This window comes from Natator depressus, chromosome 14, assembly GCF_965152275.1.
Source record: "Natator depressus isolate rNatDep1 chromosome 14, rNatDep2.hap1, whole genome shotgun sequence".
Taxonomy (NCBI): Eukaryota; Metazoa; Chordata; order Testudines; family Cheloniidae; genus Natator; species Natator depressus.
Window position 1 is genome coordinate 46,917,359 of NC_134247.1, and position 20,094 is coordinate 46,937,452.

Here is a 20,094-nt window from a genome sequence, read left to right on the forward strand (position 1 = left end):
AACCTTGGTATAAAAGACAGGACACGGGGGTGGGGGCTTTTTTTTCAGGATTTTCTCTCTTTTTTTTTTCCTATAAAAACAAAAAATGGCCTCGAGTCGCAGGGAACCGGGGGAGGGGGCCCTGCGTCAGCCCGGCCGGGAGCGAAGGGCGCGCGAGGCTGAAATTCTTACAGGACGGGGAGAGAAAGGGACGGGGTCGGAGCTGGCGACAGGCGTGGGAGCCGTCTTCCGGGGGTGCCAGCAAGCCAGACCGGGGATCGCTGGTGGCAGCGCTGGGATCCTCCTTGGGTTAGTGCCCATGTGGGATCAGGGCTCGGTGGTGGTGGATCCCGCACCTGGCGAAGTGGGTTCAGGGACCGTTGGTGGGAGAAGTGGGATCCTTCTATCGGTGCCAACAAAGGTCAGGGATCATTGGTGGGAGGCGGGATCCTCCCACCACAGCAGGGCAGGACGGGGTGAACCCTGCTGTCCTGATGCCCCCCGTCCTCTCTTCCAATGGTTCTCCTGCCCCCGTCCCGCCCCCCACAAGTCTGGCAGGGCTGCGGTCCTCAGGGTGGGGCCATCCTCCTCATCAGCTCTCGGGGTCGCGTGGAAATGAAACAGGGGTGGGGTGGGGGAGGCGTTAAAACCACCAAAAGAAGGACGATGACGCGGGACGAGGAGTGTCGAGGACGCCCCTTATCGAGTCTGTTCGACTGCAGGAGGGAGAGGAAAGGGAGGTTAATGGCTGCACCCCCGAGGAGCCCCCCACACCCCATCCTGCTCCCCCCTCGGCACAGCCAGGGGGCTGGGCCCCACGGGGAATCCCAGGAAGAGCCCGCGTGAATGGCAGGGGAAGACACACTACAGGCACCGCGGGCCTCCAAGGAGGTGGGGAGCAGAGATCAGCTGACAGGGCCACCCCCCCTCAGTCCCTGCACCCCTCCCTGGGCTCCCCACCGGGGATCCGTGTGCCCGCAGCAATCCCCGGCCCATCAGGGGCTGCCCCCCCCCGGCCCCCCGGGAACTCACTGTAGGAGGAGATGTCGATCTCGTCGGGCAGCTCGCTGATGTTCACCTCGAAGCGATCCTGCACGTCGTTGAGGATCTTGGCGTCGTTCTCGTCCGACACGAAGGTGATGGCCAGGCCCTTGGTGCCGAACCGCCCAGCCCGCGCCACCTACAGGGATGGGGGGGGTCAGAGCCTCGCGCCGCCCAGCCCCCACGCCCCTCCCAGAGCCGGGGACGGAACCCCGGCATCCCGGCTCCCAACACCCCCGCAGGACGGGACCCAGGTGTCCGGCTCACCCGGTGCAGGTAGGTGTCCGAGTCCTCGGGCATGTCGTAGTTGAAGGCGATGTTGACCCGCTCGATGTCCATCCCCCGCCCGAAGAGATTGGTGGCCACCAGGATCCGGCGCTGGAAATCCTTGAACTGCTGGTAGCGGGACAGCCTGGGAGGGGGCAGGGGAAGGTATTTGGGGTCACTGCCTGGCCTGACCCCCCGGCAGCCCCCCCCCCATGGACAAAGCACCCCCACGTGACACTGACTCAGGGGAGCGTCCTGTAACCCCCATATTCCTCATTTGCACAGACTTGCCAGCGTGCCAGCGAAGCAGGCCACGGGCGGTATGGGGGCGAGGCGACGCCCCGGGAACGTGTTGGGCGCTGCCCTCGGGCCGGCGGTGGGGCACAATGCCAGGGAGGAGGTACCCAGCACCCGGCTGGGGGTTCGGCCATCACCAGCCCCCGTCCAGCAGGCGAGTCCCAATCCACAACCCGCTTCGTCTCGGTGCTGCCCGGTCTAACCGGGCTGCGGGCTCCTGGCGGCGACGAGCTCCGACTTCGTGCCCACCCCAGACATCTCGTTTGCAGGCAAGGAACGTATTCCCCGCGGACCTGCCCCGGGGAGCTGGGAGGAAGCCTGCGGTAAACCTGCCCAGGGTTGCACAGGCCGGCGCACGTCCGCGTTCCATCGACGACGGTGTATTCCCGGGGGACAGAGCTGGGGGGTTCGGCTGGCGCGCGGCTCGGGGCTGCGCTCGCCATGGGGGGGTCTGCGGCTGGTCACGAGCCAGGCTGGAGAGTTCGGGGGGATCCCGTCCCACCCACCCCTCCCGGAGCCCCAGCCCCCCTCACCTCTCCTCCTGGGGCATGCCCCGGTGGATGGCGATGGCCGGGAAGTTCTGCTCCACCAGCAGCTGGGCCAGCGCGATGCAGCGCTGCACCGACTTGACGAAGATCACCACCTGGGGGGGCGGAGGGAGGGGGTGAGAGCGCGCACGGCCCAGAGGCCGGGGGCCCCGGCCCGGACGCCCGGGTCCGCGGGGCGCTACCTGGTTGAACTCCAGCACGTCGAGCAGGTCGAAGAGCTTGCGGTTCTTCTCGTTGTCCTTCAGCTTGACATAGTACTGCTGCAGGCCGTGCAGCGTCAGCTTGGTCTCGTCATCCACGAAGATCTCCATGGGCTGGGGGGGCAGAGCAGGGTGAACCCCGCCGCCCGCCCTGGGGGAGAGACCCCGCCCCACCGCGCCCCAGATACCCCAACATCCCTCCCAGGGCCCCCTGGATAACCTCCAGCCGCCCGCTCTGCTCCCACGGCCGAAGCTGACAGCCCGGACGCCGGGCCCCAGCCGAGCCCCCAAGGCCGCAAGCTGTGGGGCCCTTTGGGTCCTGCCCCTGACGCCCCAGGGCTGAGCGCTCTAGGAAGCATACTGCCCCATTCCCCCTGGACCGCTCCGCCCCCGCAGGCTGGGGGGAGGGGGGGGTCCTGTGGGGAAAGCACCCCACTACTCTCCACGACCCTACCAGCCAGTGCCACAGGCTTGATCACCCCACGCTGGGGAACGGAGGGGGGGAGCAGCCCCCCAAGACATAATGCCCCCATTCACAGCCAGCCAACAGGGAGGGCATGGCCAGAGGGCACAGACGCCCACCTGCCAGCGCCCAGTGCCTGCTGGGAAATGGCAGGCAAGGAAGGGGCTGGACCCAGCTAGGTTGCCTGCCTTCTCTGGTGCCAGGTGAGATTTCCCAGCATGCACTGGGCTTCCAGCTAGGAGGCAAAAATTCTAGGCTCCTCCCCTTGACACAGCCCCCAGCATGCACCGGGAAATTTCCCAGCATGCAAACCCTGAGCCCGGGAAAGCGCCCTCCCCTTGGCGTAGCCCCCAGCAAGCCCCAGGTGAAACCCCCCTCGGCCGTCTCGGGGAAGAGGGGTTCCGATTAACCCCTTGCCTCCCGCACCCCACTGCCCCCCCGTCTCGCTCTTGGTGGGGGGAGGGGGAAGATTTGCCGTGAGCCCCAACCCCGCCCCCCGAGGCCGGTTCCGAAAAAGGATAAGCCGGATCCTGGCGCTGCCGAGTCTCTGCGAGCCGCCGCCGGGCCGTCTCCGCTCTCGCTGCTGCTCTTCGCCACGGGGGGCGCCGCCAGTCTCCAGAGCGCCGGGGGGGCTGGGAGGGGGGGTGGGGGGTCTCTGGCTTTGTGCGTGGTAGACGGAGCACTCACTTGCCTGGGTGTATGGGGCCAGCTGATCCGGAGGCTGCGGTGCCGGGTGGATGCCGCGCTGGGAAGGAAGGGGGGGCGGGGGGGAGGGCGGGAAGAGGGGGCGCCCTGTTTTCCGCGCCGGGGGGGTGCCGAGGCTAGCGTAACCCGAGTGATCTTCCGGAAGCTCTGGGGGCCTGTGCTAGGGGCCGGTCCTGGCGCTGCGGCCCGTGCGCCGCCCCGGGGACGGGGGCGCCGGGGGGGCAAAGAAGGTAGAAGGGGGTAATTACGTCTTGCATGAATTTGCGGCAGACGGGGCGGATTTCCTTGCTCAGGGTGGCGCTAAACATCATGACCTGCTTTTCGTGCGGGGTCATGCGGAAGATCTCCTGGACGTCCCGGCGCATATCTGGGGGGAGAAGGGGGCGGGGTCAGCAACGGGGTGAGCCCAGGGTGGCCGGGACCCCCCACAGGAAACCTGCCCCTCGTCCCCCAGCTGTGCAGGGCGGGGTCAGGAATGGGATGCGCCCAGTTGCCCCCAGGGATAACCAGCCCCTCCTACTCGATAGGGTGCCCCCATGTCCCTGTCCTGCCCCTCCCGCTGCTCTATGGGGCCCCAGGGGGTCCCCCCTGCTCACCGAGCTGCTCCAGCATCTTGTCGCACTCGTCCAGGATGAAATGCTTGATGTGTTTGAGGTTGAGGCTCTTGTTGCGCGCCAGGGCCAGGATGCGGCCTGGCGTCCCCACCACGATGTGGGGGCAGTTCTTCTTCAGCACCTCCTCGTCCTTCTTGATGGACAGGCCCCCGAAAAACACCGCCACCTGGGGGGGGGGGCAGGGTGAGACCCTCCGCTGGCTGCCCTCCTGCGCCCCAGTCCGGCTCCCTGCCCCAACCCCTCAAGCTGGCGCCTCACGCCCCCAAAACCAGCTCCTCGCCTCCCCCTGCGCCTGGCTGCCCCCCCGCCCAGCTCCCTGCCCCTCACCTTGACACTGGGCATGTACTTGGAGAAGCGCTCGTACTCCTTGCTGATCTGGAACGCCAGCTCCCGCGTGTGGCACATCACCAGCACAGACACCTGGGGGACGGGGGCGTTAGTGCGGGGACCGCGCCCCCCCATCCCCACGCAGCCCCAGCCCCCCTCCTCACAGCCCCCCGGCCACTTCCAACCAGCCCTTCCACCCCCCACTTCAATGGTCTCTCCCCCCTCCCCTATCAGTCACCAATTGGTCTCTCCTCCTTCTCCCCCATTCTCAATTGGTCTCTCCCCCCTTCCCTCCCCCCGTCAGTCACCAATTGGTCTCTCCCCGCCCCCCAACACCCAAAATGGGCTCTCCCCCCCCCAGGCAGTTCCCAGTGGATCCCGCCCCCCACGTTCCCAGCCCCCTCACCTGCCCCGTGACGGGCTCCAGCTGCTGCAGCGTGGCCAGCACGAAGACGGCCGTCTTGCCCATGCCCGACTTGGCCTGGCACAGCACGTCCATGCCCAGGATGGCCTGCGGGATGCACTCGTGCTGCACTGCAGGGCAGCGGGGCTGGGGTGAGCCGGGGCTCACCCAGCCCCCCACGCACGCCAGCCACAGGCCCCACTCCCCTCCCCGAGCGAGAACCCAAGAGTCCTGGCTCCCAACCCCCCCCCCCCCCGGCTCTAACCACCAGGCCCCACTCCCCTTCCCGAACCGGGAGAGAACCCAGGAGTCCTGGCTCCCAGCGCCCCCTGCTCTAACCACCAGGCCCCATTCCCGTCCCCGAGTCGGGAGAGAACCCAGGAGTCCTGGCTCCCAACGCCCCCCCCCCCCCCCAACCACCAGGCCCCACTCCCCTTCCCGAGCCGGGAGAGAACCCAGGAGTCCTGGCTCCCAACCCCCCCCCCCCCCCCCAACCACCAGGCCCCACTCCCCTCCCCGAGCCGGGAGAGAACCCAGGAGTCCTGGCTCCCAGCCCCCGTGCTCTGACCCCCGCGGCCCCCCTCCCCCCAGTGCCGTGGGTGGGACCCAGGCGTCCGGCTGACCTTCCGAGGGGTGCTCGAAGCCGCAGTCGACGATGGCGCGAAGGAGCTCGGGTTTCAGCAGAAAGTCCCGGAAGCCGGAGCTGTGGATGGAGACGTAGGAGCCCTTGACGTCCTTCTTGGGGGGCACGTCCACCCCGTCGCCCCCCGCCTGGTTCTCCACCTCGTCATCCTCGTAATCCAGCAGCTCGTTATCCACGTCGTTCTCCGCCATGGCGGCGCCGGGAGGGGGCCTGCTGAGACTGGGGGGGCAGTGGGGTCAGCCGGGGGCCTGGGACCGGCCGCCCCGTACCCCATTCCCCACCCCCAGAGCCAGCCAGCCCTCGCCCCGGCGCCCCCCGCCCCCCATTCCCCGCCCCCAGAGCCAGCCAGTCCCTGCCCTGGGGCTGGACCAGAATCCAATTAGGAAAATTCTTTATCCAGCTAACGTCTCCATGTCCCCCTCAATAGCCCCCCCCCAAATATGGGGTTCAAATTGGGTCACCCCCAAATCCCCCACTGGCGCTGAGACCCCAAATGCCCCCCCTTCATCCAGCACCCCCTGGCCCTGCGGACGTGGGACACCCCCCAACTCCTAACCCCAGGGGAGCCATGCAATCGGGGGGTGCCGCTCAACTCCCAGCCACCCCGGGACTAACTCCGGGGATGGTGCTGCACCCCCACATCCACTCGAGCCCACTGTGCCCTGGGGAGCCGCATGTGTACCCCACACATGCACCCTGCCCCAGTGCGAGCCGGCTACAGAGGAGCGTTTTGGGGGGTCTTCCTCCCGCCCCCCCTCCCAGTACCTGGGGGGGTGTTTTCACACCCCATATTTCCCCCCATGTACTGCTATATAGAATCCAGCCCCCCACTATAATGAGGTGCAGCCGCCCCCCTAGATCCCACCCACACGTGAGCTCCAGGGGCACTAGGGTTCACCTCCAATGCAAACCGTGGGTACGGGGGAGGCTGGATCCGAACCCCGCAGCAGATAATGGGGTGCAGCCATGCCCCAGAAGCCCCGCGTTCACAACCAGCAATCCCTGGAGTGCAGCCGTAGCCCCCAAACCCCACCAGTGTCCTTTGCAAACTGGACCCCGATCGCCCCCTAGCTACAGCCTGCAATACTGGGGGGGCCCCGGGCTCCCTAGTGTCTCCAGGCACACAGGGAAAGCCAGGACTCCTGGGTTCTCTCTCCAGCTCTGGGAGGGCAGCAGGGAAGGAGATTACAATTTGGGGGCACGCGCCTACCCCCCCCCCCAACACACAGCAGGTGCGTCAGACATTGGGATGCTCCCGTCTACTGCTCCCCAAAATACAGAGGTGCCCCCATCCTCCCTTGCCAACCAGGAGGAAACAGTGGCTGCCCGCACCCCACAGCGACCTGCTTCCCAGGCTGCCAGGGGGCAGCCCCCAAGTCTCCACATGCAGCTTGCAATAGATGGGGGGGAATCTGCTTCCACGCCCCCCCCCCCATGGCCCCTACACACTTTATGGTCCCCGCCCCCCCATGCACCTACCCAGCCTTTGGACACTACCCCCAATTAACTGCACCCCCCACCCTTGTTCCCCCTCCCCCCCCAGCACTGGGGAGATCCCACCCCCATATTACACCCCCCTCCCTCTGCACTGCCGCCCCCACCCTGCACCCCTCCCCCTGCATTGCAACTCCCACGCCCCCTCCCTTCTATACCCCATATTGCAGCCCGCACCCATGCACTGGGGCTGCACCCCCCCACCCCCGCTTGCAAGGAGCCCTGCGGCTGGCCATAGGCTCCCCCTGTAGCCGGGGGGGGGGGCGTCTTAAGCGCCATATTTTTTTATTTGTTTATTTCACGGCCCCCCAATATCCCGCTGGGGGGCGGCGGGGGCGTCCCCCCTCCCCACCCGGCCGAGCCCCCGGGGGCAGGGGAGCAGGACGGGGCCGATGTTCGCGGATGGCAGAGCGGGCCGGGAGGCGGAGACGGGAGCAGGGCCGGCGCCATCTTGGATTCCCGGCCATATAGACGCACAATGGGGAATCCGTCCATCCCGCCCCCCGGGGCCCCTTCCAGGCCCATGATCGGGGGTCGGGAGCGGGAAATGGCCCCCGAGACCGGGCCCATCGGAGAGAGAATCGCTCGGAGAAGGGGTATCGGCCCCCCCAGGCGGCGGATGGCCCAAGATGGCGGCGATGCGCGACCGATTCTCGCCGAGGCCTCTTACCTCCTGCGGGGGGAGGGGCGCCCAAGTCTCCTCCGCGCAGCGGCCGCGGCCACAAGTGAGCAGCGCCTCCGCTTCCGGCATGCGGGGAGGGGGGAGGAGCGGAGCGCGCGGCGGCGAGGACCCAGCGCCGGATGGGGCTGTCTAACCCAGCGCCTGATTGATTGAAAAACACACACACACACACAACAGTGGGGCACTGTGTAGCATTTCTGTCTCCCGACGGGGACGGACCCGAGCGCTCCGGATTCGCGGCTGCTTCGCGGGTGCATGTGTTTGATCAGGCGACTGAGGAGGGCACCTCTTCCCGCAGCCGGACGGGGCGGGGGGATTGTTTTTCCCACGGGTCCTTCTGGCAGTGCTGGCCATGGGGGGAGGGGCTGGGCGTAGTTTGGTTCAGGCTTCACTTTGCCTCTGAGGCCTTGTCCTCGGCTGACGTCACTGGGGGCCATGGCGCCGGGGGGGCAGCCCTCCATGTTGCCATGTCCCCTCTGGCCATGCTCACAATGATGACATGTCTCCCTCTGACCACAGCCCCTTGGGGCCATGCTCCCCCCGGCTACGTCCTTGTGATGTCATGCTTCCCTCTGACCACGCCCCCTTGGGGCCACGCTCCCCCCGGCCACGTCCTTGTGGTGTCATGCTCCCCTCTGGCCACGCCCGCTTGAGGGCACGCTCCCCTCTGGCCACGCCCCCGTGATGCCACGCTCCCCCAGCCACGCCCCTGTGATGCCACGCTCCCCTCTGGCCTGCTCACCATAATGACATGTCCCCCTCTGAGCACAGCCCCTTGAGGCCACACTCCCCTCTGGCCACACCCCCATGATGCCACGCTTCTCCCTGGCCACACCCCCATGATGCCACATCCCCTCTGGCCATGCCCTGTTATGCCACGCACCCTTCTGGCCACACCCCATGTGATGCCGCACCCCCTTCTGGCCACGCCCACATAATGCCATGTTCCCTGTAGTGAGGGGGAGCACAGTCCCCTTCTCCAGCTCTGACCCGGCCGTCCTGACTCTTTGGCCCAAACTGGGCACAGGTCCCTGACTTGCGCCGGCAGCGCTGGCTGGCCCCCCGGTCCGGCCACACGGCAGAGCGGAGACATCAGCCTGGCCTGGTATTACCACCCCGGCGTCTGAGCCCTCCTTACCGCCAGGCTCAACGCAGACAGCTGTGAGCAACCTGAGCGGGAGGCTGGGTCGCCGCGCGGGTTCATTTCCCTGTCCGCTCGGCACACGGCCAGCGCGGAGAAGGTGGGAACCCGCGTCAGCGACGGGCACCTGGCTAAATGGCTTGTCAGCGTCCGCCCGATCTGACGGGCGAACGCTGATGGTTGCTGGCTCGCCGAGCTGCAGGCTGAAAGCAGCGGGGTGGTCTCGTCCCAGCTCCAGGGTTTGCCTAGCCTGGGAGGGGGCGTTAATTGCACATTTTGTGGTAGCCGAAAGTCGCCCTCAGCCCGCTGCGTTCAGATGCTGGGCTGAGCCAGTGGTCACCGCGCTGCCCTGACTTCTGCGCTGCGGCGGGCGCGGGCGCTGTCTTCGGAGCTAGGCGCCGCCAGCAAGCGGCTGCCGCTCCGTCGCCCAGCTGGGCAGCTCCCTTCCATCATCAGCTGGGGTTGCTGCCCGGTGTTGCTTTGGTTCTTTTGTGTCCCTAGAAGAAGCAGTAGTTTGCCTGTGGTCATTTCTGGCTAGAAAAATGTCTCCGGAACGTCTGTGTCATTTTAACGAAGCCCTCCAAAAGCAGTTCAGGTTTTCTAACGAGAGGCCCTGCGGCACCGGCCGACAGCCCAGGGGCACGTGAGACGCGTGTGGAACACGTGGCTCCATTGCTCACGGCGGCCGAAATGCACCTCCAGAGCAAGAAACACAGAGACGCCGAGAAACTTGTTTATCTCCCACCGTTTCCGGGTTTCTTCTGAGGCAAGACACAGAAGCGGAAAAAGGTGTTGGCAGCGAGGGGGTGTTTGCTGCCCACTCAGTCCGGCACGGACACGGTTTCCAGTCCGCTGACCGTACCTCACAAATAATTACGATGTTGCCAGCCTAAGTTTTCATCTGCTGGCGCAAAATCTGAGGCAATTGTTTGCGACGTCCTAGCTCCTTTACCCAGTGAAGAAGTGCGGCGTGAGTCGGACAAGCGTTCCTCTGTTACACTTAGTGGGGATGCGTCGAACAAACAGGACCAAAACCTGCTCCCTGGTACGGTGTTTTCTCCCACTGAGAATCTGTGCAGGCAACACCAGGGCTAACTTTCGGGGTGCCAGGCACTGTGGGGAAAGCAATATGTGGCGAAAGCTGCAGGCCAATTTAGAAAGAGATCTTCAGTATTGTGCATAACTGCCTCCAAACGGCAGCTGACGGCCTTCCTTCAGACCAGGGATCGGCAGCCCTTGGCATGCGGCCCATCAGGGAAATCCGCTGGCAGGCCGGGCCGGTTTGTTTACCTGCCGCGTCCGCAGGTTCGGCCAATCACAGCTCCCACTGGCCGCGGGTTCGCCGTTCCGGGCCAATGGGGACCGTGGAAAGTGGCAGCCAGCATGTCCCTGGCCCGCGCCGCTTCCCCCAGCCTGGCCCTGCGGCCGCCACGCTCTGCTCGAGGGAGACGTTGACACGGAGCCAGATTGACACGCAGATTGTTGGCTCCGGCCCAGCTCCCCTGCGACCCACCGGACCGCTCGGGATCCGGGCCCTGTCTCTTCGCCGGTTCCCGCTCTCCCGGGGTTTGGGTCGTCGGCACGTTTTGTCCATCACGCTCTGATGTTTTCTCCCAAGTCGTTGAGAAAAAATATGAATTTTCTCCCGCTCGGTGGGGAGTCCCTGTTTGCTGGGACATTTTGAGATCTATCAGTTAGCCAGTTTTGAAGCCATTCAACATGGACCACATGGATGTGAGATCATTCCAGTCTGGGGGCTCAAACTGCCACGCGGCCCCAAGTCGCACGCGTGGCAGTGAGCTGATCCGGGGCAGTGGGGGCGGTTAGTTCTGCGGGACTGTGTGCGTTGGTGAGAGAGAGGCCTGGTACAGAGCCTCCCAAAGCCTGACCAGCGGAAGGGGGCGGTCGTATGGACAGTCGTGCAAACACGATCGGTCCTGGTGAAATACCGGGGCTGGGGTTCGAACTGCAGAGTCAGGGGTTTGCACTGCCCCAGCCCCGCTTGGAGAGGGGCCGGTGCCCAGGAGCCGGCACAGGGGCAAAGTGGCTGCAAACACTGTGGCAGGGAAGGACGCAACCTGCTGGCTGCACCCCTGGACCCGGTGCCACCCCGAGCTCAATGGGAGGAAGCGGAAGTTGGGGTGCCCAGAGCCCAGCCACCTCCTGCCCACCAGGTGCAGCCAGTCAAACCACAGTGCGAGGGGCAGGGTTGGCGAGAAGGGCCCGGAAAGATGGGGATGGGGGGGACAGGAGAACAAGAGGGGAGAAACAATGGTCGCTATCGTCAAAGTGAACCCCCTCTGCTGCACCCCAGAACCAGCCGCAGCTCAGTGCCGGGCGAGGGCTCCCCCTATAACCAGCCCCCGCGCCCCACCCCAGAGCCAGCCGCAGCTCAGCGCCGGGCGAGGGCTCCCCCTATAACCAGCCCCCGCACCCCACCCCAGAGCCAGCCGCAGCTGAGGGCCAGGCGAGGGCTCCCCATATAAGCAGCCCCCCGCGCCTCACCCCAGAGCCAGCCGCAGCTCAGCGCCGGGCAAGGGCTCCCCATATAACCAGCCCCTCACGCCTCACCCCAGAACCAGTTGCTTGAATGCAATAGACCCCATGCCCCTCCCAGAGCTGGGATAGAACCCAGGTGTCCTGCCCCACCCCACGCTGTGAAATAAGGAGGCTCTCTCCACTGCTCACTGTTTATTCACATTTCACAGGCACAATCAGTGCAAGAGACATGCGGGGTTGGGATATAGGGGGACAGCTGGTGGGGAGGGGCTGGGGGTACAGCTGGATGGGGCAGTTTGGGGGGACAGCTGGGATATTTGGGGTACGGCTGGAGGGGACGGGTTTAAGGGTTCAGGGGGCAATCAGTCCATTAGGGATCAGGGCACACCCACAAGAGCTCTTGGGGGGGGGCACAGGGTTGGGAGCTCTGCCCCCCCGGTTGGGGTGCAGCTGGGGAGCAGGGGACAGAGCCGGGGGGCAGAGGGTGGAGCTGGAGGGTCCATGGGGCAGCCCCTAGGCGGCCAGGCGGTAGTTGGGGTGGAGCTGGGGGCGCGGGGCGCACACCAGGCCCAGCAGCTGGCGCAGGACCCGCTCCTTGCCCTGGGCCTGGCCCCCCTGCATGGCCTGGACCCTCCGGCGTGTCTGCGACTCCACCTCCGCGCACACGTGGCCCCGGGAGCCCAGCGCCTGCGGGAGACGGGGGTGAGACCGGGGCGGAGACCCCCCAATCCCCTGCCCCCCGACCTCCCGCAGCCCCCCAACCTCCCCCGCCGCCCCCGGGAGCCCAGCACCTGCGGGAGACGGGGGTGAGACCGGGGCGGAGACCCCCACTCCCCTTCCCCCCGACCCCCCGCAGCCCCCCAACCTCCCCCGCTGCCCCCGGGAGCCCAGCGCCTGCGGGGGACGGGGGTGAGACCGGGGCGGAGACCCTCACTCCCCTGCCCCCCGACCCCCCGCAGCCCCCCAACCTCCCCCGCCGCCCCCGGGAGCCCAGCGCCTGCGGGGGACGGGGGTGAGACCGGGGCGGAGACCCTCACTCCCCTGCCCCCCGACCACCCGCAGCCCCCCAACCTCCCCCGCCGCCCCCGGGAGCCCAGCGCCTGCGGGAGACGGGGGTGAGACTGGGGCGGAGACCCTGGCAATATCCCCCCACCCTCCAACTGCCCCCCGACCACCACCACTGCCCCCCCCACCTCCCCTCCCATGCCCCCGACCCCTCCAAGCCACCAATCCCCCCAACCCCAGCCCTGATCCTGCCCCCGAACCTACCCCCCAACAGCCAACCCCTTCCCCCCGACCCCACTTCTCCGCACCCCCCCTCACCGCCTGCTGCTTCTGCTGGAAATCCCGCTCCCGCTCCAGCCGGTACCCCTCGATCTCCACCTGCGCCTCCTCCTTTGCCTGCCTCAGCCGCCGGGCCTTCCCTGGGGGCGACAGAGAACCCAGGAGTCCGGGCTGGCACCCCCCACCCAGCTACAAGAGCCCCCTTCCCTCCCTGAGCCGGGAGGGAACCCAGGAGTCCAGGCTCTCCACCCTCATCCGTCCAGGCTCCCAGGCCCCGTCCCTTGGTATCGGGGGACCCCTTCTGTGGGGTCTCCACCCCGTCTGCTCCCCCCAGTTGTGCCCCCTGTCCCAGGACTTCCCCCCTCCCTGCTACCATACCCCGCTCCAGACCCTGTCCCCTCGTCGCCTGACCCCCAAGTATCGCTTCTCCCCTGTGCCCGTCAACTGCCCCCCCTTATCCCCCCAACCTCCCCCCCACAGCCAGACTCCACAGACAGCCCCTCCCACTCCACCCCTGGACCCCCAGCCCCATCAGATCGGACCCCCTGCCCTGTGGCCATAACCCCCATCCTCTCCCCCCTCTGCACCCCACAGCCCCCATCCCTCCCCCACCAGAACCCATCCCCCCACCCTCTCCTCACCCCCCCATCGCTCCCCCTCCAGAACCCATCCCCCCATCCTCTTCCACCCACCCCACAGCCCCCATCGCTCCCCCTCCAGATCCCCCCACCCCCATCCCCCACCCCTCCTGCTCCAGAACCCATCCCCCCATCCTCTCCTCCCCCCACATCCCCCATCCCTCCCCCTCCAGAACCCATCACCCCCATCCTCTCCCACCCACCCCACAGCCCCCCTCCCTCCCTCTCCAGATCCCACCCCCATCCCCTCTTCCCCCCTCACCACCCCCCATCCCCCATCGCTCCCCCTCCAGATCTCCCCACCCCCATCCCCTCTTCCCCCCTCACCACCCCCCATCCCCATCCCTCCTGCTCCAGAACCCATCCCCCCTCCAGATCCCACCCCCCATCCCCTCCCGCCCCCCACCCCTCCCCGCTCTCACGTTTTCGGGCTTCTGCCACCTTCTCGGCCGCCCGCTTCTCCGCCTGCAGCAGCTGCTGGATTCCCTGCGACTGGCTCGCCATGGCCGGGCTGCGCTGGGTACCGGGGCGGGGCTGGGTCCTAGCGCCCCCCCCGCACGTGTGCTCCCCCCTCCCGACCCGCAGCCCCCTGCTAGCCCATCCCTGCCCCGCCAGTGCCCCTCACTCCCGACCCGCAGCCCCCTGCCCCGCCAGCTCTGGGCCCCCCCCCAGCTCTGCCGGTGCCCCTCACTCCCGACCCGCAGCCCCCTGCTAGCCCGGCCCTGCCCCGCCGGTGCCCCTCACTCCCGACCCGCAGCCCCCTGCCCCCCCCAGCTCTGGGCCCCCCCCAGCTCTGCTGGTGCCCCCCTGTGACGAAGTGGGACTGTTCTTAATGTTTCCTCTGAATAGTGTGGGGGTGCCTCAGTTTCCCCTATGCAGTTCTTAAGTCTCTAGGGGGTGGGGTAAGGGTGTATGATCGTTGCAGAGCCCTAGAGGGCAGGTGTGTGCAGGGGTCTGGACACAGAGACTGGCCGACACCCTGTTTCCTGGCCACTGATGGCCTGGGCCCTTCCCCCTTGCAAGGTGGGAGCTAAAGGGTTGGAGAACAAAGGGATCCGGTGACCTCCTGGCCCAGGAAAGGGACAAAGCCCAGAGGAGGGGGGGGGGCTGGAGGGAGTTTCAGTTTGGGGCTGGCTGGGGACATGGAGTGAAGGGCAGACGGGGTTGTCTGGCTCACGGCCCCCAAAATGGACCCGGCTGAGGGGTCCTGTTCTCTGCACCTACAAGCTCTGTGTTAGACCATGTTCCTGTCGTCTAATAAACCTCTGTTTTACTGGCTGGCTGAGGGTCCCGTCTGACTGCGGAGTTGGGGGGCAGGACCCTCTGGCTTCCCCAGGACCCCGCCTGGGCGGACTCGCTGGGGGAAGCGCAGGGAGGGGCAGAGGAGGCTGGAGGCTCCGAGGTCAGAGCCAGGAAGGTGGAGCCGGGGGAGCTGTGTGTCCTGCAGACAGGCTGCTCCCTGAGAGGAGACTCCCCCAGAATCCTGGCTGGCTTCACGGGGAGCAGGTCCAGAGCATCGCCCGGGGACGCCGTGACACCCCCCTCCCGACGCGCAGCCCCCTGCCAGCCCGGCCCTGCCCCCCCACAGCCCTGCCGGTGCCCCTCACTCCCGACCCGCAGCCCCCTGCCAGCCCAGCCCTGCCCCCCCCAGCCCTGCCGGTGCCCCTCACTCCCGACCCGCAGCCCCCTGCCAGCCCAGCCCTGTCCCCCCAGCCCTGCCGGTGCCCCTCACTCCCGACCCGCAGCCCCCTTGTAATTATTTCAGCCAGCCAGAGACTCATAGGGGAAATTTCGTTTCCTTTATTGCTCCGTGGGTCGTTAGTTCCCCTTTGATTCCAGGGTTAAGGGCCGATTCCCTCCCCTCCCGCGCTCCTGGGGCCAGGCTGGGAGTGAGGCAGGGGCCCCCCGGGGTCTCAGTGCTGCCTGGGGCCAGGGAGTGGGGGGGGGGGGCGGAGGTCAGAGGCTCCCGGAGAGGCTGATCTTGACCAATGAGATGCTCTCGATGGACTGCTTCCGCCCTTCTCGTAGATGAGGTAGAGGGTGGGGGGCTCCCTGGTAGGGTCCCCCGGCTCCATGACGTCCAGGGAGGAGTAGCCGCTGGGCCCCGCCCAGACCTGCAGGGGGCGCTGCCACAAGGAGGTGTCCTTGGCCCAACTCCAGCGCAGGGTCAGATTCAGACCTGGGGGGTGCGAAGAAAAGGGGGTGAGACGCTCGGAGCCCCCATGTGCCCCCCACCCCCTGCGCAGCTCCCCCAAGTCAGGCCCCTGCCCTCCCTCGCCATGCGCCCCCATGCCCCATCTGCCCCCTACAGCCAACCCCCTGCAGCTCACGCACCCCACAGGGACCCCCCCAGCTTTGACCCCCGATCCCTCCCCAGCTCTGCCCCCCCCCGCCACGCACGCTGGGTGTCGTTGGCCGGGTTGCTGAAGAAGACCAGCCTGCCGGTGACCACGGCTCCGGCCGCCACGGCAGGGTCCACCAGGGTGAGGTCAAAGGTCACGGCCTCGGGCGGGAGGGTCTCGCCGGCGTCCCAGCTCCGGGCCACGATGCGGCAGGGGCAATGGTAGAAGTTCTGGTTCCGGGCGTTGATCACCAGCGACCCGTCCGGCAGCTCGTAGGGCTGTGGGGTGGGGTGGGGGGTTAACCCGGACGCCTGGGTTCCTTCCACCCTGCCACCCGCTCGCCATGGGCGCCCGGGTCCCATCCCCTCCCCGTCTGGGCACTGGGAGCTGCAGGGGCACCTGTCCCGGACGCCTGGGTCCCATCCTGCTCACCTGGCACTCGTCGGGGTTGAAGTCGTGGGGTAACTTGGGACGCCCGTAGGGATCCCGCGCAGGGCCCCCCCAGGCGCCAGGTCTCGCCGTGGTCGTCACTCAGCAGGCAGTAAATCCGTCCAGGTCAAGCGTCCTGTGGCCACAGATGATCAGACGCCCGCTGTGCGGCTCGTAGCGTTTCTGAGGCCGTGCAAGGAGAGAGGGGGGAGAGTCACCATCCCCCCAGCCAAGATGCGGCCCCTCGGGGGTGGGGCAGGGGCTGGTTATCCAGGGACCCCGCCCCCTATGCTGACATGCGGCTGGCTCTGGGGTGGGGGCCGGGGACCCCTTGTGACGCTCTGTACCTTGGGGGGACACCCTACACCTCCATGTTCATCTCTCTAAACTGATCGTGGTGTATCCAACGCAAAGTGTGCCAGGCCGGGTGTCTCTGGATGGCTCACGACGCGCGGAGCATGGTGGCTCCAGTCGCTGTTCTAGGGAGGTTACAGGGTGTAATTTCCTGGACGTAGTTATCAGGCGGAAAACGTGTCCTCGTGGCTTAACGTTAGTGCTGGCAAAACTGCCCCGGGGCAGAGGGGCAGTTCGCAGCGCGTCAGGGCATGGAGGGGACAAACCCAGCCCAGCCCCACGGGCGCAAAGGACACTGGCCTAGGCAGCAACAGAAGAATGCGTGAGACCCTCGGGGGAGACACCCCCTTCCTCTGGGCAGCTTGGGAGTGCAACGAGGTCCTGCTCACCTGACTCTGGGGGGCGGGGGCAAAGCCAAGAGGAAAGAAGTAGCGGGGGGTAGCCGTGTTAGTCCGTATCCTCAAAAACAAGGAGGAGGCCGGTGTTCAAGGATGGCTACTTTTAACCAGGTTATTGAATGTCCAGGGAGGTTGACGTGCTCTCCTACTGGCTTTTCTACGTTACCATTCCTCATGGCCGATGCATATCATAGACTATCAGGGTTGGAAGGGACCTCGGGAGGTCATTTAGTCCAACCCCCTGCTCAAAGCAGGACCAAATGCCCAATTTTCGCCCCAGATCCCTAAATGGCCCCCTCAAGGACTGAACTCACAACCCTGGATTTAGCAGGCCAATGCTCAAACCACTGAGCTATCCCTCCCCCAATCCATGTATTCTTTTACGTGGGGACAGTTTGGTGTGGCCAATGTACATGGCAGAGGGGCATTGCTGGCCCAGGATGGCATAGATCACATTGGTGGATGTGCAGGTGAACGAGCCTCTGAGAGTGTGGCTGATGTGATTGGGTCCTCTGATGGTGTCCCCTGAATAGATATGGGGACAGAGTAGGCAACGGGGTTTGTTACAGGGATTGGTTCCTAGGTTAGTGTTTCTGTGCTGTGTAGTGAGTATTTGCTTCAGGTTGGGGGGCTGTCTGTAAGCGAGGACTGGCCTGTCTGCCAAGGTCTGGGAGCGTGAGGGATCGTTTTCCCGGATAGGCTGTAGATCGATGATGCGCTGGAGAGGTTTTAGCTGGGGGCTGTACATGATGGCCAGTGGCATTCTGGTATTTTCCTTGTTGGGCCTGTCCTGTAGCAGGTGATTTCTGAGTACCCGTCTTGCTCTGTCGATCTGTTTCCTGACTTCCCCAGGTGGGTATTGTAGTTGTAAGAATGCTTGATAGAGATCAGGTAGGTGTTTGTCTCTGCCTGAGGGGTTGGAGCAAAGGCGGGTGTATCTTAGGGCTTGGTTGTAGACAAGGGATCCTGTGGTGTGTCCTGGATGGAAGCTGGAGGCATGTAGGTAAGATAGCGGTCAGTGGGTTCTGGTATAGGTTTAAACGTAGCCATACTTGAACAAAAAAAAACTTCAGAAACAGACTTCAAAGAGAAACTGCAGGGCTGCAATTCATTTGTAAACGTAACGCCATCAGTTTGGGCTGGAACAGGGCCTGGGCGTGGCTGGCTCACTGCAAAAGCAATTTCCCCTCTCTTGGTCTCGACCCCTCCTCATCAATTACTGGGAGTGGACAACATCCACCCAAATTGGCCCTGTCAGCACTGGTTCTCCACTGGGAAGGTAACTCCCTTCTCTTCACGTGTCAGTATATTTATGCCTGATCTGTAATTTTCACTTCGTGCATCTGAAGAAGGGGGTTTTTTACCCACGAAAGCTTATGCCCAAATAAATCTGTTGGTCTTTAAGGTGCCACCGGACTCCTTGTTGTTTAGGAGGAAAGAAAGAACATGATACAAGGGAGAGACGTTTTGCCATGCTCGCTCTCTTCCACCTACATCTACAGACACTACCCCCACCAAACGACTGAAGCGCTGATCAAACGGGAGAGCCTGGCTGAAGAGCAACCAGCCAGCCTGCGGTGAGAAGCCTCTCAGTCTTGAAGGGCATTGAAAGTGTTCAGCTCAGCTAAGAATGTGTTTTGCTTTTATTCCATTTGACCAAATCTGACTGGTTGTGCTTTGACCTATAATCACTTAAAATGTATCTTTATAGTTAATAAATCTGTTTGTTTATTCTACCGGAAGCCATGTGCTTGGTTTGAAGCCTGTCAGAGACTCCCCTTGGGAGAACAAGCCTGGTACGTATCAATTTCTTTGTTAAATTCATGAATTTATATACACTTGCAGCGTCCAGCGGGCATAACTGGCACTCCAAGACAGAGGTTCCTAGGGTCGTATCTGGGACCAGAGATATTGGCTAGTGTCATTCGCTTGTAAGTAGCCAGGAGCAGCTGACATGCCAGAGGCCGTGCGTGGACAGCCCAGGAGTGGGGTTCTCACAGCAGAGCAGGGTAAGGCTGGCTCCCAGAGTCGAGGATTGGAGTGACCTAGCAGATCACTGGTCTGGATAACACCAGGGGAACGTCACACCCCTTCCCAGCGCAAAGATGTGGCTGGCTCTGGGGTGGGGGCACAGCTGAGTAGAACACCATGACAGAAATTGGGGCAGCTCCCTGAGTGCCCACCTGGATGCCGAGCCCGGGCCCTGGGGCAAACCTGTCCAGGCCAATCTCCTGGGAGAGGTTGCGGGGGCGGCTCCAGGACAGGCCGTCGTCCCGGCTGCGAATGAGCATGGTGCTGGAGATGCAGGGCTGCGGCTGGTGGATGCAGAGCGCGTAGAACAGGAACACGGAGCCGTTCGCCCGGTCCACGGCCACGGCCCCCAGGTTCAGCCCGTCCACCTGCGTCCCGTCGTCCACGATGAACGAGCTGGGGGACCACGTCGCGCCTGGGCGAGACAGACAGCTCTGCCGGTGCCCCTCACTCCCGACCCGCAGCCCCCGGCTCTGCCGGTGCCCCTCACTCCTGACCCGCAGCCCCCTGGGCTCCCCCCTGCTCTGCCGGTGCCCCTCACTCCCGACCGCAGCCCCCGGCTCTGCCGGTGCCCCTCACTCCTGACCCGCAGCCCCCTGCTCTGCCGGTGCCCCTCACTCCCGACCCGCAGCCCCCTGCTCTGCCGGTGCCCCTCACTCCCGACCCGCAGCCCCGCTCTCTCTCCGCACACACCTCCGTCCGTGGAGCGCCGCAGGGCGATGAATTTGGCCCCTGAGTCCAACGGGGATGATTTCCGGGCTTCAGCGAAGGCCAGGAGAGAGCCCCGGGGCGTCGCCGCGATGAGGGGGATCCCTGTACGTATCCACCTCCCCGATCTCCCGGCCACTCACCCACAGCAGCTGCTCCAGGGTGATCAGGGGACTGACCTGCCCAGAGCAACAGGGGCCAAAGAGTTACAGGTTCCCCGGGCAGTCAGGGCTGCCCCATTGCCCCTGGGCTGCAGGGGGCGGGGGGCAGCGGGGGCCAGGCCCTGGGGCTCTCCCTGGCAGTCAGGGCTGGCCCGGATGCCCCACGGCGGAACGGAGGCCCCCGTTACAGGGAATGGGGAAGGCTCCGTTTCCAGTCCCCAACCCCGGGACAAACGCGTGGCGGGAGCGGGACACGGCACCGGGGGCCGGACCTGGGCGGGGCTGGGGGGGCCGGACCTGGGACGAGGAGTCCTTGGGGCATCTGGGAGCTGAAGGAATTTATCTGGGCACAAGCTTTCGTGGGCAAATCAGCGTGTTCGTCGCTAAGGGCCCAAGGACTCCTGGTTGTTTCTGCGGACACAGACTAACCTGGCTCCCACGCTGAC

At 65.5% G+C, this 20,094-nt stretch overlaps 3 protein-coding genes across 3 annotated transcripts in view; all 3 read right to left on the reverse strand.

Annotated features, from left to right (window-relative positions):
• Positions 1-598: 598 nt before the first annotated feature.
• On the reverse strand, positions 599-5,694 carry DDX39B (DExD-box helicase 39B). The gene is made up of 10 exons (XM_074970855.1): positions 5,468-5,694; positions 4,848-4,975; positions 4,442-4,534; positions 4,097-4,280; positions 3,749-3,867; positions 2,315-2,446; positions 2,118-2,227; positions 1,288-1,432; positions 1,012-1,159; positions 599-695 (listed from the first exon to the last, which is right to left on the reverse strand). Exons 1-10 carry the CDS (start codon positions 5,676-5,678, stop codon positions 679-681), a joined length of 1,287 nt encoding a protein of 428 aa, XP_074826956.1. The 5' UTR covers positions 5,679-5,694; the 3' UTR covers positions 599-678.
• Positions 5,695-11,523: 5,829 nt separating this feature from the next.
• On the reverse strand, positions 11,524-13,787 carry ATP6V1G2 (ATPase H+ transporting V1 subunit G2). Its single transcript, XM_074970878.1, has 3 exons — positions 13,648-13,787; positions 12,627-12,727; positions 11,524-11,990 (listed from the first exon to the last, which is right to left on the reverse strand). The coding sequence occupies exons 1-3, from the start codon at positions 13,727-13,729 to the stop codon at positions 11,817-11,819; spliced, it is 357 nt and encodes a 118-aa protein (XP_074826979.1). The 5' UTR covers positions 13,730-13,787; the 3' UTR covers positions 11,524-11,816.
• Positions 13,788-15,038: 1,251 nt separating this feature from the next.
• NEU1 (neuraminidase 1) overlaps positions 15,039-20,094 on the reverse strand; it is a 5,591-nt gene continuing 535 nt past the window's right edge. The window contains 9 exon segments of the mRNA XM_074970734.1: positions 15,039-15,246; positions 15,249-15,404; positions 15,626-15,845; positions 16,000-16,051; positions 16,053-16,113; positions 16,116-16,179; positions 18,932-19,194; positions 19,473-19,590; positions 19,592-19,666. Coding sequence (XP_074826835.1) covers positions 15,182-15,246; positions 15,249-15,404; positions 15,626-15,845; positions 16,000-16,051; positions 16,053-16,113; positions 16,116-16,179; positions 18,932-19,194; positions 19,473-19,590; positions 19,592-19,666 — 1,074 coding nt within the window. The 3' untranslated portion in view covers positions 15,039-15,181.

What these genes read in the sequence shown, in the direction of transcription:
- DDX39B (XM_074970855.1), bottom strand. Translation starts at nt 5,678, where the DNA reads ATGGCGGAGAACGACGTGGATAACGAGCTGCTGGATTACGAGGATGAC. An exon ending in AGTACATGCCCAGTGTCAAG is followed by an intron (nt 4,281 to 4,441) that starts GTGAGGGGCAGG and finishes CCCCCCCCCCAG; the next exon opens with GTGGCGGTGTTTTTCGGGGG. An exon ending in GCCGCAAATTCATGCAAGAC is followed by an intron (nt 2,447 to 3,748) that starts GTAATTACCCCC and finishes CTGCCCCCCCAG; the next exon opens with CCCATGGAGATCTTCGTGGA.
- ATP6V1G2 (XM_074970878.1), bottom strand. Translation starts at nt 13,729, where the DNA reads ATGGCGAGCCAGTCGCAGGGAATCCAGCAGCTGCTGCAGGCGGAGAAG. An exon ending in GGTGGCAGAAGCCCGAAAAC is followed by an intron (nt 12,728 to 13,647) that starts GTGAGAGCGGGG and finishes TGTCGCCCCCAG; the next exon opens with GGAAGGCCCGGCGGCTGAGG. An exon ending in TCCAGCAGAAGCAGCAGGCG is followed by an intron (nt 11,991 to 12,626) that starts GTGAGGGGGGGT and finishes CGTCTCCCGCAG; the next exon opens with GCGCTGGGCTCCCGGGGCCA.